Source organism: Haliaeetus leucocephalus, unplaced genomic scaffold, assembly GCF_000737465.1.
Source record: "Haliaeetus leucocephalus isolate CR32 unplaced genomic scaffold, Haliaeetus_leucocephalus-4.0 Scaffold165, whole genome shotgun sequence".
Taxonomy (NCBI): Eukaryota; Metazoa; Chordata; class Aves; order Accipitriformes; family Accipitridae; genus Haliaeetus; species Haliaeetus leucocephalus.
In genome coordinates this window covers 528835-553252 of record NW_010972601.1, presented here as the reverse complement: position 1 = coordinate 553252, position 24418 = coordinate 528835, and the positions used below count along the sequence as shown (strand labels likewise).

General features: G+C 41.7%; 1 protein-coding gene across 4 annotated transcripts in view; it reads right to left on the bottom strand.

Moving 5' to 3' along the window:
* Positions 1-1358: 1358 nt before the first annotated feature.
* The window catches only part of MTMR3 (myotubularin related protein 3), an 82143-nt gene continuing 59083 nt past the window's right edge, over positions 1359-24418 (bottom strand). For 3 of the 4 annotated variants that reach the window (XM_010563338.1, XM_010563339.1, XM_010563340.1), the window contains 11 exons: positions 21747-21952; positions 21395-21526; positions 19237-19348; positions 17882-18077; positions 16086-16271; positions 14552-14722; positions 12285-12430; positions 10186-11602; positions 7592-7702; positions 6973-7061; positions 1359-2972 (listed from right to left, as the gene is read on the bottom strand). In XM_010563338.1, coding sequence (XP_010561640.1) covers positions 2801-2972; positions 6973-7061; positions 7592-7702; positions 10186-11602; positions 12285-12430; positions 14552-14722; positions 16086-16271; positions 17882-18077; positions 19237-19348; positions 21395-21526; positions 21747-21952 — 2938 coding nt within the window. In that variant the 3' untranslated portion in view covers positions 1359-2800. The remainder of the gene's footprint in view (positions 2973-6972; positions 7062-7591; positions 7703-10185; positions 11603-12284; positions 12431-14551; positions 14723-16085; positions 16272-17881; positions 18078-19236; positions 19349-21394; positions 21527-21746; positions 21953-24418) is intronic. The other variant, XM_010563341.1, reaches the window with a different exon arrangement.

Sequence of the window (24418 nt, the reverse complement as noted above, 5' to 3'; positions counted from 1 at the left end):
CCAAACGTCACTGAAGGCAGGGTGAATTCCCTGGCGACCTGGGCCGCTCCTACATGTGGGCTAACATCATCGGATCAATGCTTTGAAAGATGATGGTTGGTTAAGGGGAAAAAGAAAAACAAGGTACCGAGGAAGATGAGACCCTTACACAGTTCTCCAGGCTCAGAAAACCGTGCCGATTGTACTGACAGTACCTGGTGGTGTGTGCAGTTTGTGTCTTTTCCCCCTCCCTGGGACTCTTGCACCAGGAAAACCAAGCTTAATGTTTTTTCTTCTAAGTTTAGGAGCAACAGTGTGTTGTTCCTTGCAAAGACACACAGTGGAAAAGAAAGCAAGAGGAGGCCTGCTGCAGCCTCCTTTTTCAAAGGCCTTGGTGTTTCTGCTGAACCTCAAATATATCCCCTACGAAAGGACAGGAAAGAAAAATAAAAAATTAGAAAGTGTGTTAGCAAATGCTCCCATGCAAAAGTCTAAACTTTATTCACTTTTATTTATATATTTAACAATTCTAAAGTATTTACTTCTTGCTTTGACAAAAATGAAAAATATAGGAGCACTTTACTCTCTTGAGGAGAGAACGGTTATATATACAGCTATGGAGAGATACTGGTTCCTCCTTTACATACAAAGAAAAATAATATTAATAAAAAAAGTGCTTCATCGATCAAAAAAAGACTAAGAGCTGCAAGCATTTATTCACACTGTACATCACAGACCCCAAAAACCCGTATCATAACCTCTTGGCACCTGTCATTAGGAACTGCAGAATCTTAGACTTATTTTTGACTGTCTATTTGCACCACAAACCCACACAATGTTAGTGTGCAGAACTACACCGTGTCCCCTACACCCCCTCCGTGGAAGAGCCAGAGACAGGAGCTGCGTGTTATCCTTTTCCTGCTCCAGCTGTCTCTGCTTTACACGGAACAGCAATGCCTAGAGTTCTGTTCCAGATACTCGCTGCACTGGTTTAGGAACAAATACTTCTAGATACAACTCGACTGGAGAACCCATCTTTATCTTTGCTCTTCCCTCCTGATGGTTTGAAAAACGTCTCAAAACCCATACCCGGGGAGATCCCAAGATGCTTCGTTACCAGATCCCCTTCCCATAAGGACACAGGCTGCTCTGCTAAACCAGCCTCCTGGACATTCATTTTTGTCTCATGAATCTTCTGCTTACACCGCAGCCACGTAATGATCCTTGCAAAGGGTGTGGGAAGTTCAAAGCCAAAAATAAAATACCTTGACATTTCCCCATCAGACCTAAGAAATATTCTGAGATGGTTTTCTGTGGGTGATACTCGCTTTGGATTATGTGATTCTGACATTCCAGGGAAGGGAAGCGCTCCTTTCCCAAGGTTTTGAGCTTTTCTATCTAGAACTCTCAAATACTCCAGCAGGATTCTTGAGAATATCATGAGAGAAGTTGGAACTTTGTCTAGGCAATACACTGTGAAGCAGGATCTACGTTTCTTCCTTGCCAAATTGCACTAAGCAGGCTCTATCAAAAGGAAAAGGGGACGAGTACCTAACACTCATTTAAAAACATGTATTCAATAGATTCACACTTTAAGGAGGTGACTTTAAAAGAGACTCAGATTGGGAGAGAAGGAAGAAGGGGAATCCATGATGTATTTCAGGTCTTTATAAAATCCTCAGGCAGGTTTTTCCTATCTGGAGTACACTGAATACAGACTGAAAAAGGAGGAGACATCCCAGGAGTATTACAAGCACCAGTGCACTCCTCATGGACCAAGCCCAGCAAAAACACCAGCATATCACAGTTGCTCTTTCGTTGGTTTGGATAGTCTCATTAAAGTGCGAGTCTGCACAACAGCACAACGACTTGTTTGTATGAACCATGACAAGTGCACTGCTCCAAAAGTAGCTTCACATCAAGTAAACCATCCTAGAGATGGGGCAAGGATAGAAGTCAAAGGTCTTCTACTTTCCCACTCGGTTTTAAATAGTGAGTTGCATTTACAGAACTTCAGAGAACGGTGCCAGTGTAAAACCCATCTCAGCTCGGCAGCCTGTTCAATCCCCTTCTCACCTCTCACAAACAAGCACCCACTTTCCTTAGCCAGCGTTGTCCAGGTGTTTCCACTCTGAGCCACAGCGGCAGGGCTGATGGCAACCAAACACATCGATTGTGTGTGCAAGTGCAGAGCCGCTGAGTATGGAAATCTGTGATTGATTCCCCCTTCACGCAGCGAGGATAACTAAGCCCACTCTAAGAACAGAGAGGGAGAGTGCTCTCTTGGGAAAGAGGTTCCCATTTCTTCTAGCAGCAACAGGTTCCCAAACAGCAGTTTCTTGTTTGGAAATAACAGGAGTGATTGAAAGCACTAGCACTGACGCTACAGGTATTCACACTTTGCACACTGGCTGGACTGATTCCCCTCTTCTCCTTTCCTCCACAAAATCGTCTGTCTGCAACAGTTCAGCAGTGGGACAGTTAAATACAAAAGGGAAATCTGGTTCTGGCACCAGCTCCCTTCCCACTTCCACAATCTTCCAGCAAACAAACATACATATATATTATTATATATACACACACACGCGCATAGACACATACACACAGATAGGACAGAAAGGAAAGGGGGAATAGCTGGAAAAGGAGAATCCCACAATCCAGCGGTACGTCCTCAAGGTCTGTCCCGCCAAGCAGTGTTCCACGCCCCAGCCTCCAAAGTGCACGGCTCCCGCGTCTTCCCAGCCTCAGCCCATCGAGAATCTACGTGTCTGTTGAGGAAGAGTCAGCATGGCTGCTCCCCCGCTGCTTCGAGGCTGGAACTTCAATTTGACGTGGCAGTGATGGGTTTATCCAGTTCGAGATCAAGGCTGGAACTGCTTGGGTGCAAGCTGCTGTAGCACGATTTGCAGACTCTGCTGGGTTCAAAGAGCTGCTGGCTAGGAACGGGCACCTTCTGGTTACAGCAACTGGAGCAGAACACATTTCCACAATTCCTTGCATCAGGAACAGAGGAAAAATGGAAAAGATAAGATTAGAAGCAGTTTGACAAAGTTACTCGAGTTCTAAAATCATACTATTCATAGTGTTGTGATGGGGTCAGCCCTGGAGACTGCAGTTGCTCCTCCCTAAGTACCATGATGCGTGCAAAGACAACCACCACCATCTGCACCCTGGGCTACTTGCTTCTGAAGCTGAAGCAGAGCTCTAGGGACATCAGAAAGGAGCACAAAGCAGAATTACAGCTCATTAAACGCCTCTACAGTGACAGCTCTTCTGTACAACACTGCCTCGTGTGAAACTGGAGGGAACTTACCCCTCCGTGAAACAGGGGTAAGCTCTCTCCCATGTCCTGCAGAGAAGCTGAAGCATGGTGCTACTCATCACTGTCACTGCTACCTTGGGGGCACACAGCTAAGAGAGGGGCTAAGGGGGAGCAAACAAGGGGCCTTCCCCCACAAAGATGTGGGGAATGTGGTGTCCTGGCCCCTGCTCACATCACTGATCCAGCTTTGCGTTAGAGACAGATCAGATACTGCAGTCCTGGGAGGAGTTAGGAGTCTCTGCTCCTTTACTCTTCTAAAAGTGTGTGCTGGTAAGTACCAGCACAGAGGCATTTTCTTGTTTCTTTCAAGTGCACTGCTGGAAAGTTTAAGCATGGGACAGATGAAAAATTAAAACCAGTTGCGGTTGATGCAATCCTCCCATTGCCCCAACAGCGCAGTCCCTTCTGCGGCATTCCCGGCAGTCCCTTGCTTCTGCATAAAGTAAACTGAGTCAACAAGGATCATGCAAAGCCATGAGATGGGCAGCCAGGTATTTCATGCTTGGAAAATGACAGCAACACTGCGGCAGGGTGAGCGGTCTCATACACATTCTTGTCAGATGTCAGCTGGTGGAGGCACGCTGGCACATGCACCTCACAGGAGGCGGGGATAAAATTTAAATCTTGAAAATAATTACCTTCTCTTCTTGCAGCCCCCTCAAAACCTGCTGCTGCTCAAGCTAGCCTGGTGTGCCCTGTCCTCCAGACTCATCAATTCTTATAAGGAGTTCAGAATGGCACTCCAGGGACCTGAATTTTGCAAGCTTACCTCCATGCCTGATGCCCTGTTCATTAACTCTTTGGCATCAGGATTTTGTGCCATTATTGTTCTGCGCTAGAAAAGATTTGCTGCTGCCAAGAGACCAACAGAGAATTCTGCCTACACCCAGCAGCTTTGATTAATCCTTCATTGCCAAGAGACAAGATTTCCAGATGCTGGTCATTGATGGGGAAAGAGTCAGCAGAGAAATCCCATTTCTCACTTAAATGGGCTAATTTTCTCAGCTCTGCACAGCAGCTCCCAGTCTCAAAGCTGCAACCCTAGCACTAGGAGGCTCACAATGGCTAGCCATTCTGCAGTGGTTTTGAAGCCTTCTTAAGGACCCTCTTAGAAATTACTATCAGAAAAACCAGCAGGAGTGAAAACAGTCCTGTGAGGTGTTACACCGAAACGCCCTGCAGAAAAGCAGTTCCGACAACCCACATCTCTGCTGCTCAAAGAAGGATTATCCAGCAGAAGCTTGCTGCTGACGGATGAGGTCAAAAAAGAACCAGAGGGATTAAAACAAATACCTGTTTGTTGTAGCTCACCAGCTTCCTAACATATGCTTGGGGTTTTTTTGTTGTTTTATCCTTCTGAGATAGATAATAGTGTTCTGTAACTGTTCTCCCCTGAGCTTCGGAAAGCTCTGAACAACTCATTCTTTCTATCCTGGTGGTCCTCTGCTTTGCTCAAGAGATTAAAGAGACCTTAAAAAACAGGCTGGAAAAGCGATCTTGCTCCTTTGAGGAAGGGTGACTTACAATCATGCTACCGACACCTCTTCTTACTAAGTTACAGATGTTTATCCATTTTTTGTGATACTAACCCTCTACCAGCTCTGCATTACCTGTTACTGCTACAGTATTTTCAGTCCTTCTAAAATAAGTGGCAGGTCTTTTGTCAACACACTGCACAGTAGTATTAGAATTGTTTCATAACACCTGGACCTCTCCCAAAAATAAGGCAAAAAAGGGAAAAAATAAAAAATAAATGCGTAATGGCTAAACTTGAAGGATAGTCTCTTCTCAGAAGTGAAGCATTCTCTGCTACTCAAACACACGATTTACTGATGGTGAGTGTTAGTGTGATCCACATCCCAGTTTAAGCTACCAAAAGCCAAGTCCTAAATGCCTTCTGTGGCAAGAGGAGCCTGTTTATACGGATCTAAACATCCAACAGACTGTGCTAGCCACCCACAGCTTATTTCTAGTGATTTCTAGGCAAGTGAAAAACAAAGAGGGGGAATAGATCGAGTTAGTTTGGAGAAGTTACCAAGAAAACGCAGACAGACAACAGACAGAGGCTGTTGTAAATGCTCACCAGATTTGATCAACACGTTCAATGTCCCTGCAAGGAGGGGAGAAAGAGCTCAGAGGGGAACAAGCAAAAGAATCAAACAGTGGCAACGAAAGAAGCTGGATATGTGTATCCTGCTCAAGGCCTTATAGAGTGTATGGGTTTCAACTCATTTTCACTCTCAGGTAAGATGTTGAGGAGACTGCCACTGATCACTGGGGGTTTTGAAAACGTATACTGTGGAAATACTTGGGTTTTCTTGTTGGTTGCCATTCCTTATTGGTCTCTGCCATAAACAACCAGAGCTTACGCAGACACAGCCTGGTCAACCCAGGTTAGACATTTGAAAGCTGAAGAAACAAAGACACCAAAGGGAAATTTGCAACCATACTTGAAACCCTGAGTCAATTTTAACTCCTCATGGTGTTGCGGATGTTCTGTGTGTATCCATGTGCTAGGAGTTCTCCAGAGCCCAGGCCTAGGAAACTGTAATGTAGGTGCCAAATGTCAGGTCAGCCTAGGGAGGCAGAGTGACAGTGCTGAATGGGTACGCTTCACAACAGATGCCACTAGGAGAAGGACAAAGGAAAACATCACTTTAACTCTTATAAAACCCTTCAGATGCATACAACCGTATGCTTAGTTAATGATATTTTTCATCTGAAGCCTTGAGACATACAAATTTGCACAAACACAGTGGACATGGAAAAAAATCAAAGCCATTCAACTTCTATTTATTCTATTTATCTTTACAAGGCGACTAAATGGAGCAAAATATAAAATGGACACAAACCAAGAAAGATGTTTATAATTATCAACAACTTCAAAAAGCAATGAAACATCAAAATGTGATAACTGCCATTTATTTGAATGATGGTTCTTGTAATAGTTTCCTTCATGTCCAGAAATCAGGAATAGGAATTTACTTGAAACAGGACTTAGAAATCTGAGATTCTCTGTCTTTAACTACAGTATGATCTAATCAAAAGGCCTCTGCCACCTGTTCTTCATTAAGCCCCTGCTGCCTGCATTATCTGTTGTACCCTCTGTTGGCAGTATGTTTGGCAAAGAATAATCCAGAAAACTTTTATTTCACATAGGTGTCCTTTTCAGATTCTCTTACAAGAGCACTTTAATAAAAAGGGGAGAATGGTTAGAGAAGGAAAGGAGAAGGTTTACAACCAGTAATGGGAAGAAGATGCTATTCATGTATTTGCAGTATTGAATTACTGCATGCTAAGATGACAAACCAGTATTTTTTATTATTTACACCCTCTTAAAAAGCTAAACAGCCAGCTGCCTCCAAATCCAGTTTGAGGAAAAAAGGCAGGATCTGTTTAGGCTGAGTGGAGCCTAAACCACATCTGGCTTTTTAAATATATACTCTGCATGAACTGGAATTGAACAGGAGAAACTGTTCTGTTCTTCCAAAGCGCTCGGTTCCTTCAGGAGCATGCACAGCCCTACTCTAAAACATTTAGTCTGACAGCCATCCTTGATAAAGGAACATGTCAAAAGAAAAATCCTTCCTGGTTTAACAGGAGAGGGAACAAACTGAGCCATGACCATGCCTCCCTCCCTCCCTCCCATCCTCTGTTGATGCATAGGTTACCTGCAGTGGTGCTTCCTACTGGCAAGCCAGAACGTACTGTCACAGCCATAGCAGTGTGCAGCGAGATGGTCTGGAAGCCACCGTGTCACCTGGGAGAAACAAAAGCCAAATTTATCAAGGAGAGGGCAATTAATTAGAAACAAACCCATCTCATTTGCACTCACAAATTCAAAGCAAAGCACCACGAGGGAAGTGCTTGTTCAATTTTAAGAGCACAAATTTGGTGTTTGCAACAATTGAAGAGAGACAACAGAAACCTTCCCTTTGAGAACAGATAAACTAAATTCCCCTCAGACAAACAGAAATAAAGTCATAAAGTCCAATTCCCATTTTTTTTTTGTGTTTTAACAGTATCCAGGCCAAGAATATTCACCAAGCATGTGTCCACCTAAGGCTCCTTTAGCTAACCATCCCTTCCACAGCTTCTCAGAGAGTTCATACACAGACAGCAGAGGGCTTATAGGCACAGGTACCGATATTTAAAGCATAAGACACAAGTGAAATGCAAGGAAGATAGTTCACAAGAAGTGGCACATGACCAAAGGCTGTAGGATAATTCGAATTATGAATATCCCATCCTATCAGAAGAATAAGCAATTTACAGGGATTTAGTCTGTACCTCTGTGTCCTGTTTATCCACCTGTTCCCAGCTGGCTTCAGAGAAAATCTCTGTGCTGCAGCGAGACAAGCAGTTCTGATCCAGATTGCTTTCCGAGTCGGGTATAGAAGTCTGTTGGCAAACAAACACAGCTGAACAGAACCTTCCCATATTCCTACTTCCATACAAATAAAAACCAGACAGTCATGGGGAGGAGTGGAAAGGGTACCTCCTGCAGGCTAAGCTTACACTTGAAGGGTTAATGTCATAACCAGTCACCTATCTACAGTGCCTACGTGGCAGCAAAGGCAAGAGTGCCTTTTTGAATGGGACTACAAATGCCACATGTTGAAGTGGTTTGTGCAGTGAACTGCAAAAAAAAAAAACCACCACCAAACCGCTAAGCAAAAAAAACCCAACACCCAGCAGGTCAGTTTTTGACCCTCTGATAACAGGATGATGTGAGGTAGAATGGATTTAAAATTTGTTTTCTGCTGTGTTAGCACAAAGTTCTGGCAACACTTTGGGTTATTAACCAAAAAAGCTGCTATCTGTGGCTCCAATTTCATGGTCACGTTTCCTTTCCAAGGTTGTTTCACTTTCAAAACTAATACTAGTGATATACTATCTTTTTGTCTGCAAAAAGTCTGGAGAATACAAGCCAAATCACACATGGGAAACCCAGAATTTGAGCCATATATATTCCATATATAGTTTTTGGGGGAATAATGCTTCCTTAATATAGTCTATCCAGGTAGAGTATTATTTTAACTGACTTAAAACTCAGCCAGCCCTTAAAATACATTAAAAATAGCAAGAAATCTTGACATAATGTCTTTTTGTGCCTGAGGAATGGGCATCTCTGGAGCTCCAGAAGAAAACCCATAACTCCCAAGCTGAGGCTCAAATAGAAGGTAGAGATCAGATTCTTAAAAATGGTGAATTTTCTAGAGGACAGCATGCTCTCACATCCAGCCCTACATTGCAGTTTGTGAAGGCCCTTAAATTTATTATACTCCCTTTTTTTAAGCCAAAGCACCAAATTTCTCCAAGGAATCCAAGCTTTTGTCAGTGACAGAAGCCACACCCAATTGAAATGACACTGAGCTGAAATGGATGCCCAAAAGGAGCACTTAGTGCTCTTATCTCCAATGTGAATAGCCAAGAAGGCTCTGAGTATTTTTCACAACAAATGTACCTGGGACTATCCAGCACCTCTGCCACTTTTAAACAATATTAAACGAAACAAACAGAAGTTGGAAACCTCCTGTAATTTTTTTTTCCATTTTGCAGCCATATAAGACACATTATAATGTGCCCATAGGAAAAGGAAATTTTTGATAGGTGTTATGTCACCCTCAGGAATTACAGGCTAATGCTCTGCCCAGCATTCAAACCCACAGGAAGATACAAACTCTGTTTCAGAGATTCTATGTCCCCTCACCTTCCCCTTCACACCCATTTCCTCCTCCCATGCCTGCCTGCTTCCCCAAGTAGCTCTCCCCTCTTCATTTATTTTACTAAGCTAATAATACTGGGCCTTTCGAAAAACAAGTTTTGCAGCAATCTACAGAACTCTTCTGTGCTCAAAGGCCTCTACAGAACAGGACTCCTGCTTGTTCTCTGAAGCAGTGTTACATTCAAGCAACAGTGTAAGGCCAGTGACTATTTCTTTTGACTTTTTATTACTATTTATTAGTCAAAAGAGGAGGAGGAGGAGAAGTTAGGTAAAAAAAACAGGTAGGGGAGAAGCAACTTAAAAATCCACCCAAGACACACAGAGACATATAGAAAACTTGCTGGTTATTGAGATCTTGAACTCAGAATTACACTTACTTGATTTCTGATTTTAAAATTTCTTTTGCAACCACAACTACATAGATCATTTAATCGCTACAGAAATTAGCGTATTGTATTTGAATCATGCCTCAAATTTAAGTCTCTACTTTTACAACTTTAAATACTTCCAAGTAAAAGCACAAACAGTTTAAAAGGTCCCTTAAAATTCTTAATGTGTTGAGAAAAAACCCTCATTGACATAAGGCTGTCACAAAACCTCTTAATTTATTCCAGTTAAAGAGCCTTGTGCAGGCCAGCCATCTGAAAAGGGAATGACTTGAACTTCATGGTTTTGAGCTAACAGAGCAGCCACTGCTGCATCTTTCTCACCCTAAGCATGCAAAGCACCATGAGATCAGTCCTACGCTACTGTCCCAATGAATGACGCATTAACATCCTTAAAAAAAGATCTACGCCCATATATGAAAACAACAGTAAAACAAATGTTTTTTTTTCAATAAGGCCAATGAAGGTGTTTAAGTATGTCCAGGTATGTGTGAGTACGCTGTAAAATGCCCAGCTTGAAATAAACCTTTGGTACATTTATGGTCAAACTGAAATACAGTGAAAATATTAGTCATCATTAATTACCATTTGCCATGTACTCAGTCAGTTGTTTGCCCTCTTCAGAATGACCTTGAGAGTTTTATAAAAGCCTGCATGGCCAGAAAATCACTACCTGACCAATGAACCAAGAGCTGACAATATGGTGAGAACCAGAACATGACTAACCAGCCCACTGTTTCCAGCAGTGGCCCAATTACCATTTCACTTACCACTTCGTCTCCATAATCACCATTGAGACGTAAGGAGCTATTCAGGAACTGGCTCTCCAACCGGCTCTTCAGCTCTTGCACTTGCTTCTTCAAGGTCTCCACTTCTTGCTGATGGCCAGTTTCTATCTGGCGCAGGCGCTGCTGGATAACATCAGTGTAGACAGGCATCCCATCATCGTCCAGGTGACTTCTGGCAGGTTGGTCTGGGCTGCTGGCTGCCTGCTGCTTACCAAGATGACTAAACATCCATTTTTGGTGCAAGTTCCTCAAGTGAAACTGTGCAGAACTACAGCTAGCTGTGGAGACCTGCCGACTCAGAGAGGCTTTCATCCGACTGTCCTCTCCATTCACACAGTGTCCGTTTGTCGCCTGGTACTTCTGGGTGATACTAAACCCCACGGGCTTCTCTGTCATCTTGTTCTCAGGCTCCAGCTCTCCGTTACACACAACCTCATCTTTACATTCAGCTAAAGGCAAGGCACAAGGGGAAGGCATTGGGATGTGTGTGTTGCTGCTACCAGAAGTCCTATGTACTTTTGTTCCCCGTTTTTGAAGTTCTAGCATGCTCTCCCCCTCTGGCCTATTTTCAATAGTTCGAGAAAGTTCGTCAGCACTGTTGTTGATCAGGTGAGGTCTATGGCAAGGACCCTTAGGAATGAGCTCTTGCTTTGCTTCATTCTCTGTTAAGGTTTCTGTAGAACTTTCAATGTTGGATGTTCTCACTTCATGTGGGATTGTAAGAGGTAAGGGAAGGCTGGCCTGTGCTGTATTGTACAGGCTCTCTGCTTCTCCTTCAAGTTTGCCATCATCTTCTTCCATATTCTTTTGAGCATCTTTATTTACAAAGCCCTCCAAAGGAACAGTCTGTAGTCCTTTCACCTGAGGTAACTTCTGGATTGTGTTACTGAGATCAGTACGCTCACCTTGTTGTCCTTTAAGCTCAGAAGCACCTTGTGAAACTGGATGTGGATTGGATGCTGGATTGTTCATTACGATACCTGTATCTGCCTCAGCCTTTTCACAGAGGTCACTGACATACCCATGTACATTTTCAGTTCTCTTCTCCTTATCCAGGGCAATCTCATCCCCTTTACCTACTGTCTCTAGGCTACCCCTTAAGTGCTCCTCCAGACCAACATCATCTTTAGTGGCCTCTTGCAAAATGTTCTCCATCTGTCCCTCTGCCACACCAGCTGCAACAGAGAGCTCTGCTCCAACTGGAGCCCTGCCTTGTTTACTCAGGCTGTCTCCATCAAATGGATCATCCCCAGGGTTACCGAGGCTGCTCAGCTCCAGAGACCGACGGTGCTCTTGCCACTTTTCATTGAGGCTGGGATCACTACTACGTCGATTGGTTGTAGGCACACTGCTATCACAGGCTGTTGTCAGATTGTCAAATGATCGTGTCTTTGGTAACCTATAAAAGTACAAATAATCAGAATCTGAAGTCAGGGGATTGGGTTGTTTTGTTTGTTTTTTTTTTTTTTTAAACATTTGGCTACTGTGGTTTAAGAACTCCCCGCACAATTAGGACAGTAACAATCAGCTAACTAATAGACTTCTGTGAAGTATTATCTAGGACCACATTTTGACCATCTGTAGTGCAGAACTGCTTCAGTACTACTTTTGTCTGCTGTCAGGAAAATACACTCAATCAGACTTCAAACATTCCCAGAATAATACCTTTACCACAAAGCACAAATGCTTACGGTCTGGTCACACCTCCTCATTAACATGTGCTCAGAATCATTATACAAAAAAGCAAAGAAATAGTCATGCAACACAGAAAAAGAACTCAAATTCAAGACAACCAAACGAAAGCTTATATCCCACAAGGATACAAAGAATCCTACAAGACTATGCAATACCCAGAGCTTAATTCTATTTGCTAGTCTTCTTGCTGTTAGCACCACTGAAACTTAACAGCTTTCAAAACTGAAACGACAACAGACTGCTTTTGGGTAGGTCAGTCAAACCGTCCCACAAATAAGCCTCTGAGGAATACTTCCCTCCCACCACAAGTATTCTCCTCTTTATATCCCACAATATTCTCTGTTGATCTTACTTTACAGGATGGGATTTCTGGGCTCTAGGCTCACCTGCCCAGAGGCTGATCTTCAGGGCTAGAGCCTGGAACAGGGTATGGGGCACAAGTGTCATCAGTGGGTGTAGAGGGGGAAGAGCATGGCAGGTAAACAGCACTCCAGAGCATTAAGTTACGCACATGGCACACTGGATACAGCACCTGAGAGGGGAGAACACACAACGCTCAGAAATTGTAAACCAGAATGCAAAGAGGTGTTCAAATCTGACTGTGGTAGTGGGGGTTTATTATTCAGGTTTGCAGCTGGGAGGCTTTGGTAGATCTCTAGATAACTCTGAAGGCCAGTGAGCAGCTATAGCATTTTTAATCAGCTACACTTGGATATATAATTATCTTTTCTTTCAGAGACAGAAGCTGAGGCATAACAATGCTGGCTTTCAGCTTCTCATGAATGAATTACTGCAACGTGCTGTGTGAATCTACACCTTAATAATGCTTCTGAGCAATTTAAACTGCTGAAGAATTCAGTGGCCTATTGTTAGCGCAGAGATTTCCTTGTACTTTGTATTATACCATGCCACATGAGAGCTGAACTAATAACCTCCTTCTGCAAGCTCCAATTCATCAAAGCTAACCCTGTCTTTAATGGAAGCACTCATACGTTAAAAATTAAGTACATGCAGAAATACTTTGCTGAAGAGGTAGCTTGCTCTTAAAAGGGATTCCTTGACTGCAGAATATGCTTCCTGTTTCAGTTTAAAAACACCATAGGATGCTCTTATCGGTTCCACTGTCTTCCTAGGCAACTTTCTTGTGGAAAAGCAGGCAAAGGCAGAGAAACAGCCAGGTTTCCCTGCCACTGAGCAGAGGGAGGGCTGTGGGGTAGCTTGGTTCGATGGATGCTGGTCTTAAACGACTATGGTTTTGTAACAGATGTGGCTACATCACTGAGGTACCTTTAAACACTGAAGTAAAAGCACAAAAAGATGAATACAAGACAGGAAATTACTAAAACTCCCACATATAGACAATTATCTCAATTAGCTCAGTACACTACAGTGTAGTATTAACTGAGAACAGAGGCCAGGTCACTAAGACTGCATCTATACTGCAGGACATAGCATATAAGGGCAGCCCAAGGACAGAATGGCTACTTGGCCACACTGCCCGCTTTAAGAGCGCTCTCTAAGCTCCTCCTGGGCAAAGCTGCTGGTATTTTCAGGGAAAACTTAGATGCATTCATAGCTTTTAAAAGTCCTCACAAGCCGTGTTTATCTGCAATGTCTCATGCTTTCAGCTATCACATCCACCCTTATGATGACAAAGTCAGGTTGAGAAGTCTTGAAGGGCTCTCTCTGATGTTGCCTGTCGCAATGACAAATGGGATTTGCACACAGTCTGAGTGCAGGCTGCACGTCCGATGTCCAGGGGAGACAGACAGCCACAGAGGGCTGATGTGAATATAAAATTAATCTTTTTATAACAAAGGTAGGTATAAACTCTTTCCTACTAAGCCAGGTTTTAATTTTACTCTAAGGAACAATTAAAAGCTACACCTATCATACGCAAAAAACATTGCATAGTCCTTAGTTACATTTGTGGTATCTGATACTTTTATAAACAAAAAGGGTTTAAATATTTATAAAAGTCTTTGCTGTCCTAATCATCATGACATTTGATGAGTGACTGTTTGTTCACATGCCCATCATACTGCCTTCTTAAGTGCCTTACAGGCCCTTTTATCAAATACACAAAAAGGTAACTGTAAGTCCCTTCCCAAAAGCTTCAGTGAGCTATTACTATGGAAGAGCCAAACTGAAAATGTGAAAGTATTAAGAGAAACAAAGATAGACTAAATAATCTGAGTTACTTTTTCTGTTTAGATTTAAGATGAATCTAGACACAGTGTCTAGGTTTGTATGCAATTTTATGACACTCCTCTAACATAGCTGAGTTCTCTAGAAAGGTCTATTTGTCAAACACTAAAGTGTTTTCTGTTACAAAAATAAACCAAAATATTTAGGTACAGAAAATGCCATTTCCAGCATAGAGAAATTTCCAAGGTTGCATTTGACATTCCTCAAACATCAGCAAACATCAGACTGAACAGACTGTTCAAAAGTAAACATCGATGAGGAGAGCTGACCACACTTTTCTGGAAATGCTTATCTCTACACTGTATTCATGATGACAGTTAAGCCCTTATGATGTCCCACTGCTACAAGCTTAGGTATTTTCTTAAGGTACACACTTTTGAGAACATTGTACCTGGGAGCCCCTAAAGGGACTCTCCCTGCATGGTGAGGAACAGAGAATACATACAGATTCAGACTGGGAGGAGTAGAGCAGGTTTTTGAAGGCTTTGTTTGCTGCCCGCAGCAAAGACCAGACAGAACAGGTCCGTTCCTGAGTGTGTTTTTCTCCTCTCTCTTTCGCATTGTTGCACAGGAATGTACCAAAGAGGCAAGAGTAGGTGTGCTGCACCAATTTGACCTGCACAGACCAATACAAATATTATCATATGGCAGAAGGTATCAGCTTAATGTGAGAATCAACATTCAGGCTTAAGAAGCCACAAATCCTTCCCTCACAGGGCAATACACCCCTTCCTAAAGACTGATATACAAATACACCTAGCATTTTTTGCATACCTCTTTATAAACTAATTGCAAAAGAATTCAAGCATAGTGGATCTTTTAAAATCATAACTAAAAAATTCAGGAAAAAATATAAAATATGAAGACAAAATATTTGTTCATAACCAAATATAAAAGTCTTGCTGACTCAAACTCACAGCCCTATGGGATACACAAAGCGGAGAATCATGATACCTCTTTTACAAAACATTAATGCAGCACAGAAATTCTGATCATTATTCACTCCATGCTGTGGTCCCAGTCTGACAAAATAGCTTAATATGAACTTAACTTTAAGCATATAAATGACTTCCATGGGATTATTCAGATGTTTAAATGAAGACAAGTATTGCAATACTCTAATAAATTAAAAGGTTTGCTCTAAAAAGGCCAGAATACTAAGTGTATGTTCACACATAAGCTCCTGAAGATTTGCAGCGTGCTGTGAAGTTAGTTATAACCTTACGTATCTCATTTCACAACTGAGCTAAGCTAGCACCCTACATATACTCAGTTATATGGCAAGCAGTAATTCAAGTCAACGCAATCACAGGAATGTGCTTTAAATCTCTTGGTGGATCAGATACTTCATAAAAACTTTTATTCTTCAGATTACTAGTCCTGCAGTCAGTGACTACCACTTTCCCAGAGACCTGCTTTCTGGCCTTGAGGACTGATTGTGACCATCCTAGGCAAATTTCTAATAGGAGAGCTACCCACTTCAAAAGAAAATAAACACAGCTCTCATATATCCTACACATTTTCAGCAAAGAAACAGCAAAAATGAATGGAAAGGTAAGGGGCGGGTTGTTTTCAGAGAAGGAATCTTCAAGTCAAAACAAGATCAAAGTAGGGGAAATTTATATTGCCAGTAACTATGATTTTTTTCATGCTTTTTGGATGTATTATACTGGAGTTATTTCAGCACCTCTTAGATGAAACTAATAAATTTGTATCATTTATTTATTTCTTTAAAGTCTAAAAGAAGTCCTTCAGGGTCCTGCTTCTGTTTTAAGAGTGAACAGACCTCAGGTCCCGTAAAGTATACAAGTACTTTTGTCTACTGTATTTGGGCAGCTTTCCTGTTACCTTTATCAGGCTGCAGCATATCACAGATAGATAAGAAAATCAGAAGCCCCTTGGGGCTCTATAGTATGTTAGTACTGGGTACTGGTTTAGAAGCAGTCTATAAAACAGCAATCTTTCAAGCCACAACTCACAAGGAATGCTTCGTTAAACTCGAAAGAGCAAGGGAACTGCCTCTGGAGCTGATGGACGCAGTCCAGCCACTGTAAAAACACTGGGCAGCGCTCATTTAGGTCATCCGAATTCTCACCATGGCCACAGCGATCTGCAAACTTGTGGCCAAAATCCAGCCACTCCGTCTCCACTAGCACCTGGAAACCCTGCAGAAATGAAAGCACAGATGAAAAGTTCCTATTTTGCTTTGGTTCAATTTTCTAAGACAGTCTGAGACTCGTGGGAATCACTTTATTACTGTGTCCTCACTCACTCCTATTCCCCTTCAGCACTGGCCTCGTTACTTATCTCTACTGCTTTACCTAGTGCCTCTGTGTTCTGAAGTGCTGCACAATGAAATTAGGACAGATATGAATTCCCAAACCTACATGAACAGGAAAGGGAATAAGGCAGGTTAAGTCCTCAGTGACTGGCAGGGAAGATCCTGATATGAGACCTATCTTGGCCAGACAGGGGCAAATAGGAACTTTATCTTGATCAAAACTATCTGGATCATGGTAACCAACATAGGACAGGAAATTTTAAAGCTCTCCCTTGAAAATGATGGGCAGATCTGTCTCTCATAAAAGAAAACAATTCATCTGCAACAGGACATCCACGCTCAGAGAGAGTGCTTGCCTGTGTGTACACCAAATGTAGCACAGTCAAAAGGCTGATTAAAGGTTGACTTGCATGATTTCCCATGCAAACGAAAAGGGCAAAGAACATTTCAAAATAGTGCCTAGCTGAGCACCTGAATGCAACGCCTCATCTTACAGGACCTAAAAGTCATCACAGGTTAGGAAGGTTTTGATTCTTAGTGGAAAGAAAAATTGTAGAGCATGCTTATTAAGTCAATGGCTGTAATTAGAGCAAAAAAAATAGCCGATAGCTGAAAAGCTTGAAGTGCGATGATGCTGAAGACTCATTTTCCTAAACATTTCTGATCCTTGCATAGACAGCTACAGTTTGTGGTTTCCTCCGATGCAGTGGTGACAAGAAAGAAGGCAAAGGATGTGTACAGAAGAACTCTGCACTTTGAACAGGAATGACAGCACCCTTAGGAGGGACCAAGAGGAGGTTCTGTGCCAAGGACAGAGCAGTATATTTTGACCTGATGGATGGACTTTTAGAACCCATGTGAAAAAGGACCCGAGAAGTTTCCACAATTTCATCCAAAAGGCAGTTTAAACTTCTAGTCCTCATGTGTCCAAGGCTTTAAGCAGCAGTTTATAGTACAGTGTTCAGACATATGCTTCTGTTCTAGACAACAAAGGCATCTTGCATGTGGGCTGGCAGATGGAATCCAGCCATCACAAATCACACAATGCTGAAAAGTGATGGGGGGGGGGAAATAAGGCTGAAAACCCAAGAGAACTAAATGACAGAGGGCAAAGAAAATGTGAAACTGGAAAAACATGCAGTTGGGAAATCTAGAAAAGAGAAAGGCTTTGTAGCAATAGTTGGCTGAGAAACTGCAATGGTGTAATAGAAACTGCAATATGTAGCACTTTGTACTACATATTCCTAAGCTCAATATGGGGAGGCATAGGCCGTGACTGTGCAGTTACAGCAAAGGGGGGAAATATAATCTGCTCTTGAATTACAGACTATATTTACACCTATATGTAACTATCTGCAGACTACTGTTGGTAAACTCCTGCTAGCTTTAGTGTCTCTTCTGGTGGAAAAAACTGAAATAATTTATAGACAGTCTTCCTCAGAGGAGGACCCAAACTCAGTAACTACCTCATGCACTAACAGATGGTTTACAAACCTCTGTGGTCCTGTAATACGGATCTAGCAGCAGTTTGGCCAGCGCCACTATCTGGGGGGTTCGGTCCCAGCCATCTGAGCAGTGCACCAAGACTGGTCGCTGGTCTCGGTCCACGGCATGAACTACGAGTAGCGCAGATTTCAGAAGCACAGATAAGTGCTGCAGCCATTTGGTACTTTCCAGAGCTGATAACCAACTAGAGGAAAACAAGGGAAGACAGTTTTTGCTCTTTTAAAATACTTTCAGGTTTGGATCTTTGAATTTATCAAGTCAAAGCTCCTATTTTAATAAGCTGTGAACGTCATTGTTGAGTATTTTTCATTTCCATCTCGTTAACACTTTCCCAGACTTGTAAGAAACAAAGCCATGCAGTCCACTTGAGGAACAGCCAGTCTCTGGTATGTGCTTTGCATAAGACTTGCAAGAAGCTTAAATAACATTTTCCCAGACAAGAGCATAACACATCACCAGCAATGGACAATGTAAGCACTACCAGGTAATCATTACTTTCAGCAGTGTCTGCTGTCTCCCTTCCTCTGAGCTGAGGATTCAGATTACCCAGCAGTGCCAGTACCGAAGGACTTAAGTACCAAAAGTACCTTGGGACTCTGCCATACACTCCTGACAACTCTGTGCTTCAGTGAAAGGATGGAACCTGAGATGCCTTTGAAATCTCCCATATCTCAACTATTCCCAGGCTTTACAAGGTGTGCTGTAGGTATCTTAAGTATCTCTACCCTATGAAGATCTACGTATCCAGTTTAGTAAGGGTGGCCATTCTGGATCTACTTTGAAACCATGAAAGACTCTTAGCAGCAAATTCAAAACAGGGAAGTGGTAGGGGAAACAGGACTGGTGCAACTGCAGTGTCCCAGTGAAGACCCAACCTCAGAAGCTCCTGAGATAATGGGCCACTAGAAGCTAGTTATCCCACAGCATTGGAGGGCTATGAAATAGGTCTCCTGAAATGACACTATAAATGTGTGAAGTACATGGAACACCACTAGAATTTTCTGAAGGAGAGCCAAGCTGTAAAGATTAAAGAACCAGGAACAGCAGGTAAGCCTAAGTGCTAGCGCTTAGAAGCCCACCTGAAAGTAGTAACATTCTAGTATCAATACTCAAGGCTACATTTATAATCTCAGATCTCATTTTCTACATTCACTTCAATAATAAACCAATGACTTCCTTTAGCTCAAATTCCATGGAAATGAAAAAGATATAGCTTAGCATTATTACACAGGAAAGTCACCAAGGGAAAAAAAACACTGAATTCGAGTTTACAAATCAGCAGCAAAAGAACGCAATTGCAGAAACATGTAAACAAAGGCAAAACACACCAAACACCCACTTACTTTCCTGGGTCTGGCATTTGTGTGCAGAGCAAACGCAGCGACTGAAAGCTCTTCCGGATAGAATGAATGTTTGCCATCCCCATGAACACTACTTCACAGTTTGGATAATATTCTGCAGGGAAATACCAAGAAAGAGCAAAGAAACTAAAAACTACTCTAAGTTTAATTTCTAAAAGAAGCTTTTTCATAAAAACAAACCACTGTTGCTGTGCACAGATGAAATAATCTGTTTACGAATATTCTGTAAGAAGAAACCAGTACTTAAGAGTTCAGTAGGTACTCCAGACATTACAACACAGCATAGCAAAACAGGAAAGAGTTAGCAAAGTGTTTGTGTATTTATTTTCAGTGTTTCACTTCACATTACAAAAAGCAGAGTACAAACCTATGGCCATAGTGATATTGCTGTGCTTGAGGTTATAGAATGTTGTTAAAAAGCCTGAGAAACATTGTAAGAGACTGCAAAGCATAAACAATGTTTAACAATTTACGGATGTTCTTAAATTTGGTAAACTAATGTATATTTTTATATAAGTTATCTATTCCTTTTCCTAACCACTCAAAAAGGCTGAAAGGTTACTTCATTCACAGCTTTATTCTGAGTTTTCCTCTTATAGGAACAAGAATCACACATGTGAGAAATACTCAAAGCTCAGGAAAACAGAAGATAGACAGAATCACTGAGCCTTCAGATGTTGCTATGGGACATACTCAAGCAACTCTGCTCTATCAGGGAATCAGTATCCGTACAGACGGGATCCACTAGTCAAAGGGAGCACCCAAGAAGATGCAGAAAGATACTCATTCGATAGTCTTTCCTAGATTTAGTTTTCTTCTGTCCTGATGCTTCTCTCAGCACAAAAAATGGTGACGATAGCTAAAATAACCTTTTCTACAAAAGAAAAAAAATTAATCAGGATTCAGAATGGGATTCTGAGTGCTTGCAGAAGAAAATGCTCTTTTAAGAGACTACTGCGTGTTTTATATAATTTGATTTCTTAACTGTTTAAAAGCCCAACAAATTCTGGCCCAAACCAGAACATTGTGTTAGTGATGGACTGTGTAAGTGACTGGACAGAAGCGACTGACAGTATCAGACAACTTAAGCATTTTTTTGTCTTTTTACTGAATTATGTTATATATAAAATAGCGCACAACATAAATGAGGTATTTTTATACAGAGAGAATGATGCAAACTTGGCAATACCTGGAGAAAACTTGTCAGCAAAAAGGAAGCACTTAACGCAGGTCAAATTTATGAAGGTGACAAGCTGTTTGGAAATTTTTTACGAAGAATTCAAGAAGCAATATATAGGAAGAAAATTAAACTTCCTGTATACTCTGCTTTCCTGTTTTGAAATTTTGCTCTCTGATGAGGAGTTTAGCAGTTTTGAGGTGTTAAAGGGAAAATGGTGCCTACATATCAAAGTGCAGCTATTGCAGTAAAGACCAAAACAAGACTATATGGTCAAAATAACTTTTGTTATCTTATCTATAGTTTTTCTCTCTGGTATTTTTTCCTAGACTCTCCACCCATGGAATTTTAACAGGTTCCATTCATATCCAGTAGTGACCATAAAATAGTATCTTGTTTAGAATACCAACAATCTACAAGTGCTAAAGAACACAAAAAGGGATAATTGCAAATGTATTATACACGCAAGATGAATCAGGATTTCAGTTGCTTTGGGTTATGATATAGATGCCAAAAAATGTTTCAGCTTTAGAAAAATTGCTGAAGAGTTGTATTCTGCACAACCATTCTAGAATATTATTAGCCTCTATAGTTAGTGGATTTTTACAAGTTTGTTCAGGTTTTTTTTAGACATTAGCACACTGGACACCTTTGTCTCTTTCTAGTTTATATATTTGACTCAGCAGGGGAAAACTAATCAGCATATTCCACACAGTTCAACATTTACTGAACACTGTTACCAGCTGGTTTTATGCTCTGAGAAACAGACTTAATTAACAGCTAAACCTGTCCTTTTGAAGGGCTGTGTGACAGCTGCAATGATCCAGAACTTTCATATAGATGAATAGTACTTGCATCCACGCAGTCTGTTAAATATGCAGTACTGAAGAATATCAGTGTAATTATATTTGAGCAAATCCTTTTGATTAACTTAATAGGAAGCTGAGAAGAAACACTGCTTACCTGGGCACTCACAGCCTCCACCTTTGGCTCTGTTCGCCACAGCGGCTGCGTAAGATCGTGCGTCTAAGATCAAAAGCTTCTGAGGCTGTATTGCCAAACTCTCTGCTCCTGAAGCATTAGAGATTGAGGAATCTGGGGAAGAGGATATGCAACTGATGAGTAACTAAAAGGATGCTTCTGACACTGTTTACAATGATTCACTCAAGTGCCACAATGCATATGCATTGCATGTACAGAAACTGGAGAATGCCTGATTAAATACAAAGGATTGAATCTGTTACAATACATATAAGAGATGAAGCTTTTATATAAAGCTCTGCCCTTTACAGAAAAGGAACAGTGACAAACTTACCAAATTCCACATCAGAGAGGTCCCCTCCATTGGAGAAATCTCTGGAACAATTCCCATTCATTAATTTGTTACTGTTGGACCTCGAATCTGAGGCACAGGCTTTGGCTACAGACTGGACAAGGTGTTCATCATCTGCATTCCTCCAGCCCCACCAACTGACCTCGGGCTGTCCACAGCGGGAAATAACTGCTCCATTGCTCTGGTGCCTGAAAAAGAAAAGAATAAAAAGAACAGTGGTGCATAACTTGAAGAATCAGGACTAAAAACACAGAGGGCATGACAAATTAAATGGTGCATTCCAGTAGTTTAATTCCTGTCAGGGATCTCTCTATCATTCAGCAGTTATCCTCAACCTGTGATTCAGTGGCAATGTATTCCACGTGCTTCCCTTCAAAATGCTGACTGTGACCACACAGTCACTGAAAGGTGAAAGTCAAAGCTGAGGTCACTAAGAGGAGGAAAAAAAAAAAGCATTTTCTTGCTCAATATTGTTGTCTGTTGGCCAGTGAAAGCTGGGGAGCATTCTGGAACAGCTGATGAGGCACTAAAAAGGTATTCAACACCTGCTGGATAGTCAGGTCTACTGCTGTAATACCAGAGTAAATTAGAAGGTTCAATTTAATTCATGCTAATTTTAAAGCCAGAAGACAGGAGTAAAACCACAGATTCACTTTTTGATGAGATTATTTAAATCAAAACATACCAATAATTAAATCTGAAAAATGTTACAATTTTGGTAGGAAATACTGGCAGAATTTGGCACGCCTTTTGTATCATGTCTAATGGTAACCCAAAACCTTACTCTTATAGATCGATGGTATCCATTTCTAGGCATCACCCGTGAATCACAGGAGGCAGTCCTTGAACACTGTAGAACCATACCTAGAAGCCAGTGTATTTTAGGTATTGTTTCACTAGCTGAAAGGAGGAGAGCCTTTCGCATCTCAGGACGCTAAACATCTGCAGTTTTACTCATTCTGAAGTTTGGTATTAGCATCTGTTGGAAAGGAGTGGCTCTGCCATCCCCTTTTCAGCTTCTCCTGTATTTGTGGGTCTTCTCCATCCTCTTCCTGACCCTCTTTGGGTAGTGTTTCATCTGCTGCCTCTCAAACACCTGTCATGTCTAGCAGAAGAGCACCAAGGAGTTGAAGAACAACAGTAGCTCTTACATCTAAACACCAGTGTGGTGCCAGGCTAGTAAATAACAAAGTCCACAAGCAAGTAGATTTTGCTACAGACACCTAAGTAGCACTGAAAAAGGAAATACTGTTCATTATATTTTTCTTCTAAAATGCAATATAAATTGCAAGCACCCTATATACAGATGAAACTTCAGAGGACTGGCAAATGGAGTACAGAGATAAGTTTATCAATTAAAAAAATATATGTCAGGGAGATAACTGACGAATGACCCAACTTGAACGTAGCTATCTTCTTCTGGGGAGTGACATTAAAAAAAATAATCAGATTTTTTTTTAAGTGTCTGAAGAGTTAGTAGTTATTTTCTTAAATTTGACCTAGCTTCTTGTACTACACATAAAGGACAGATTTGAAATAATTAAAACGTATCCAACCATTGCAAACATACTCTGAAAAAGATTTTAAAACTCTCCCCTATAATCTATTACAAAAAAAAGAGTACTGAAACATATTATCACTGTAATTTCACTTATTGCCTCCATGCTGGCACATCCCACTGCTACCACAGAAATGTAATTTCCCCTTCACTGAAGTGTTTACATCTGGCATTAACAATGTTCGCCTTGACCTTCCCTAGCAGTACCCTGAATTCAGAGGGCCTCAGCCACGGCAGGAAAGAAAGCCCAGCTGCTGGTACGAAATGCTGCAGGTGGAGTGGCCAAAGCAGGCGACACGGCAAGTCAACAACACTGAGGAATGGGACACCTAGAAATGTTTACTCCCTGCCTCATGTCCCTTCTGAAATATCTTACCGCTTATCCCCACACTGCTGTTCTCTATTGAAATGGCCTGCAGATAAACATCCCTTTAAGCAAAGGTGCCTCTAGGCAACGCTGTTCTTGCTCAGGAGTCCCACCAGAACCCCGTATTTACAAAGCATGCATGTGCCAGTTACAGTTCCTATATGTTACAACACAGCAAAAGATTTTAGAGTCTTCCTGCAAACAAACTGGCTGTCTCAGCTTCATGTCAACCAAGAGTTAATTCCCTCTAATGAGGCAACTGCACAGAATGGTGAGGGTTAGCTGAATCTTTATGCAAATTTAACAGTCAACTTGCACAGCCCTGAGCAGGAAGAAAGCCCACCCAAACCTATAAATCTTTAACTTTTTTCCTTTTACCACTAATAAATATTTATGGCGGAGTAACAAGCTGGTTTAGAATTTGTTGTCAGAGCTGTCAAGCCCCCATCAGGTGCTGAGCAGCACCACCTCTGCAGTGTCACTGCAGGGCACAGCCGCAGGCGGCAGCGGCTGCCTCATGCTACTCATGCAAAAGCAACACTTACATCGGGTTAAGGCTCCTTGTTGCAAAAACTTAGTTACAAAACGCGTTGTGATACAGTATTTTAAGGATTTTTCATAGCTTTTTTGTAATTGTTTCATATAAAATTCCTTCACTGAGAGGAAGCAACTGACAGCCTGCATTAACTGAACCAAAGGAAAAGCAATCCGAATGCCTTAGCGCTTACA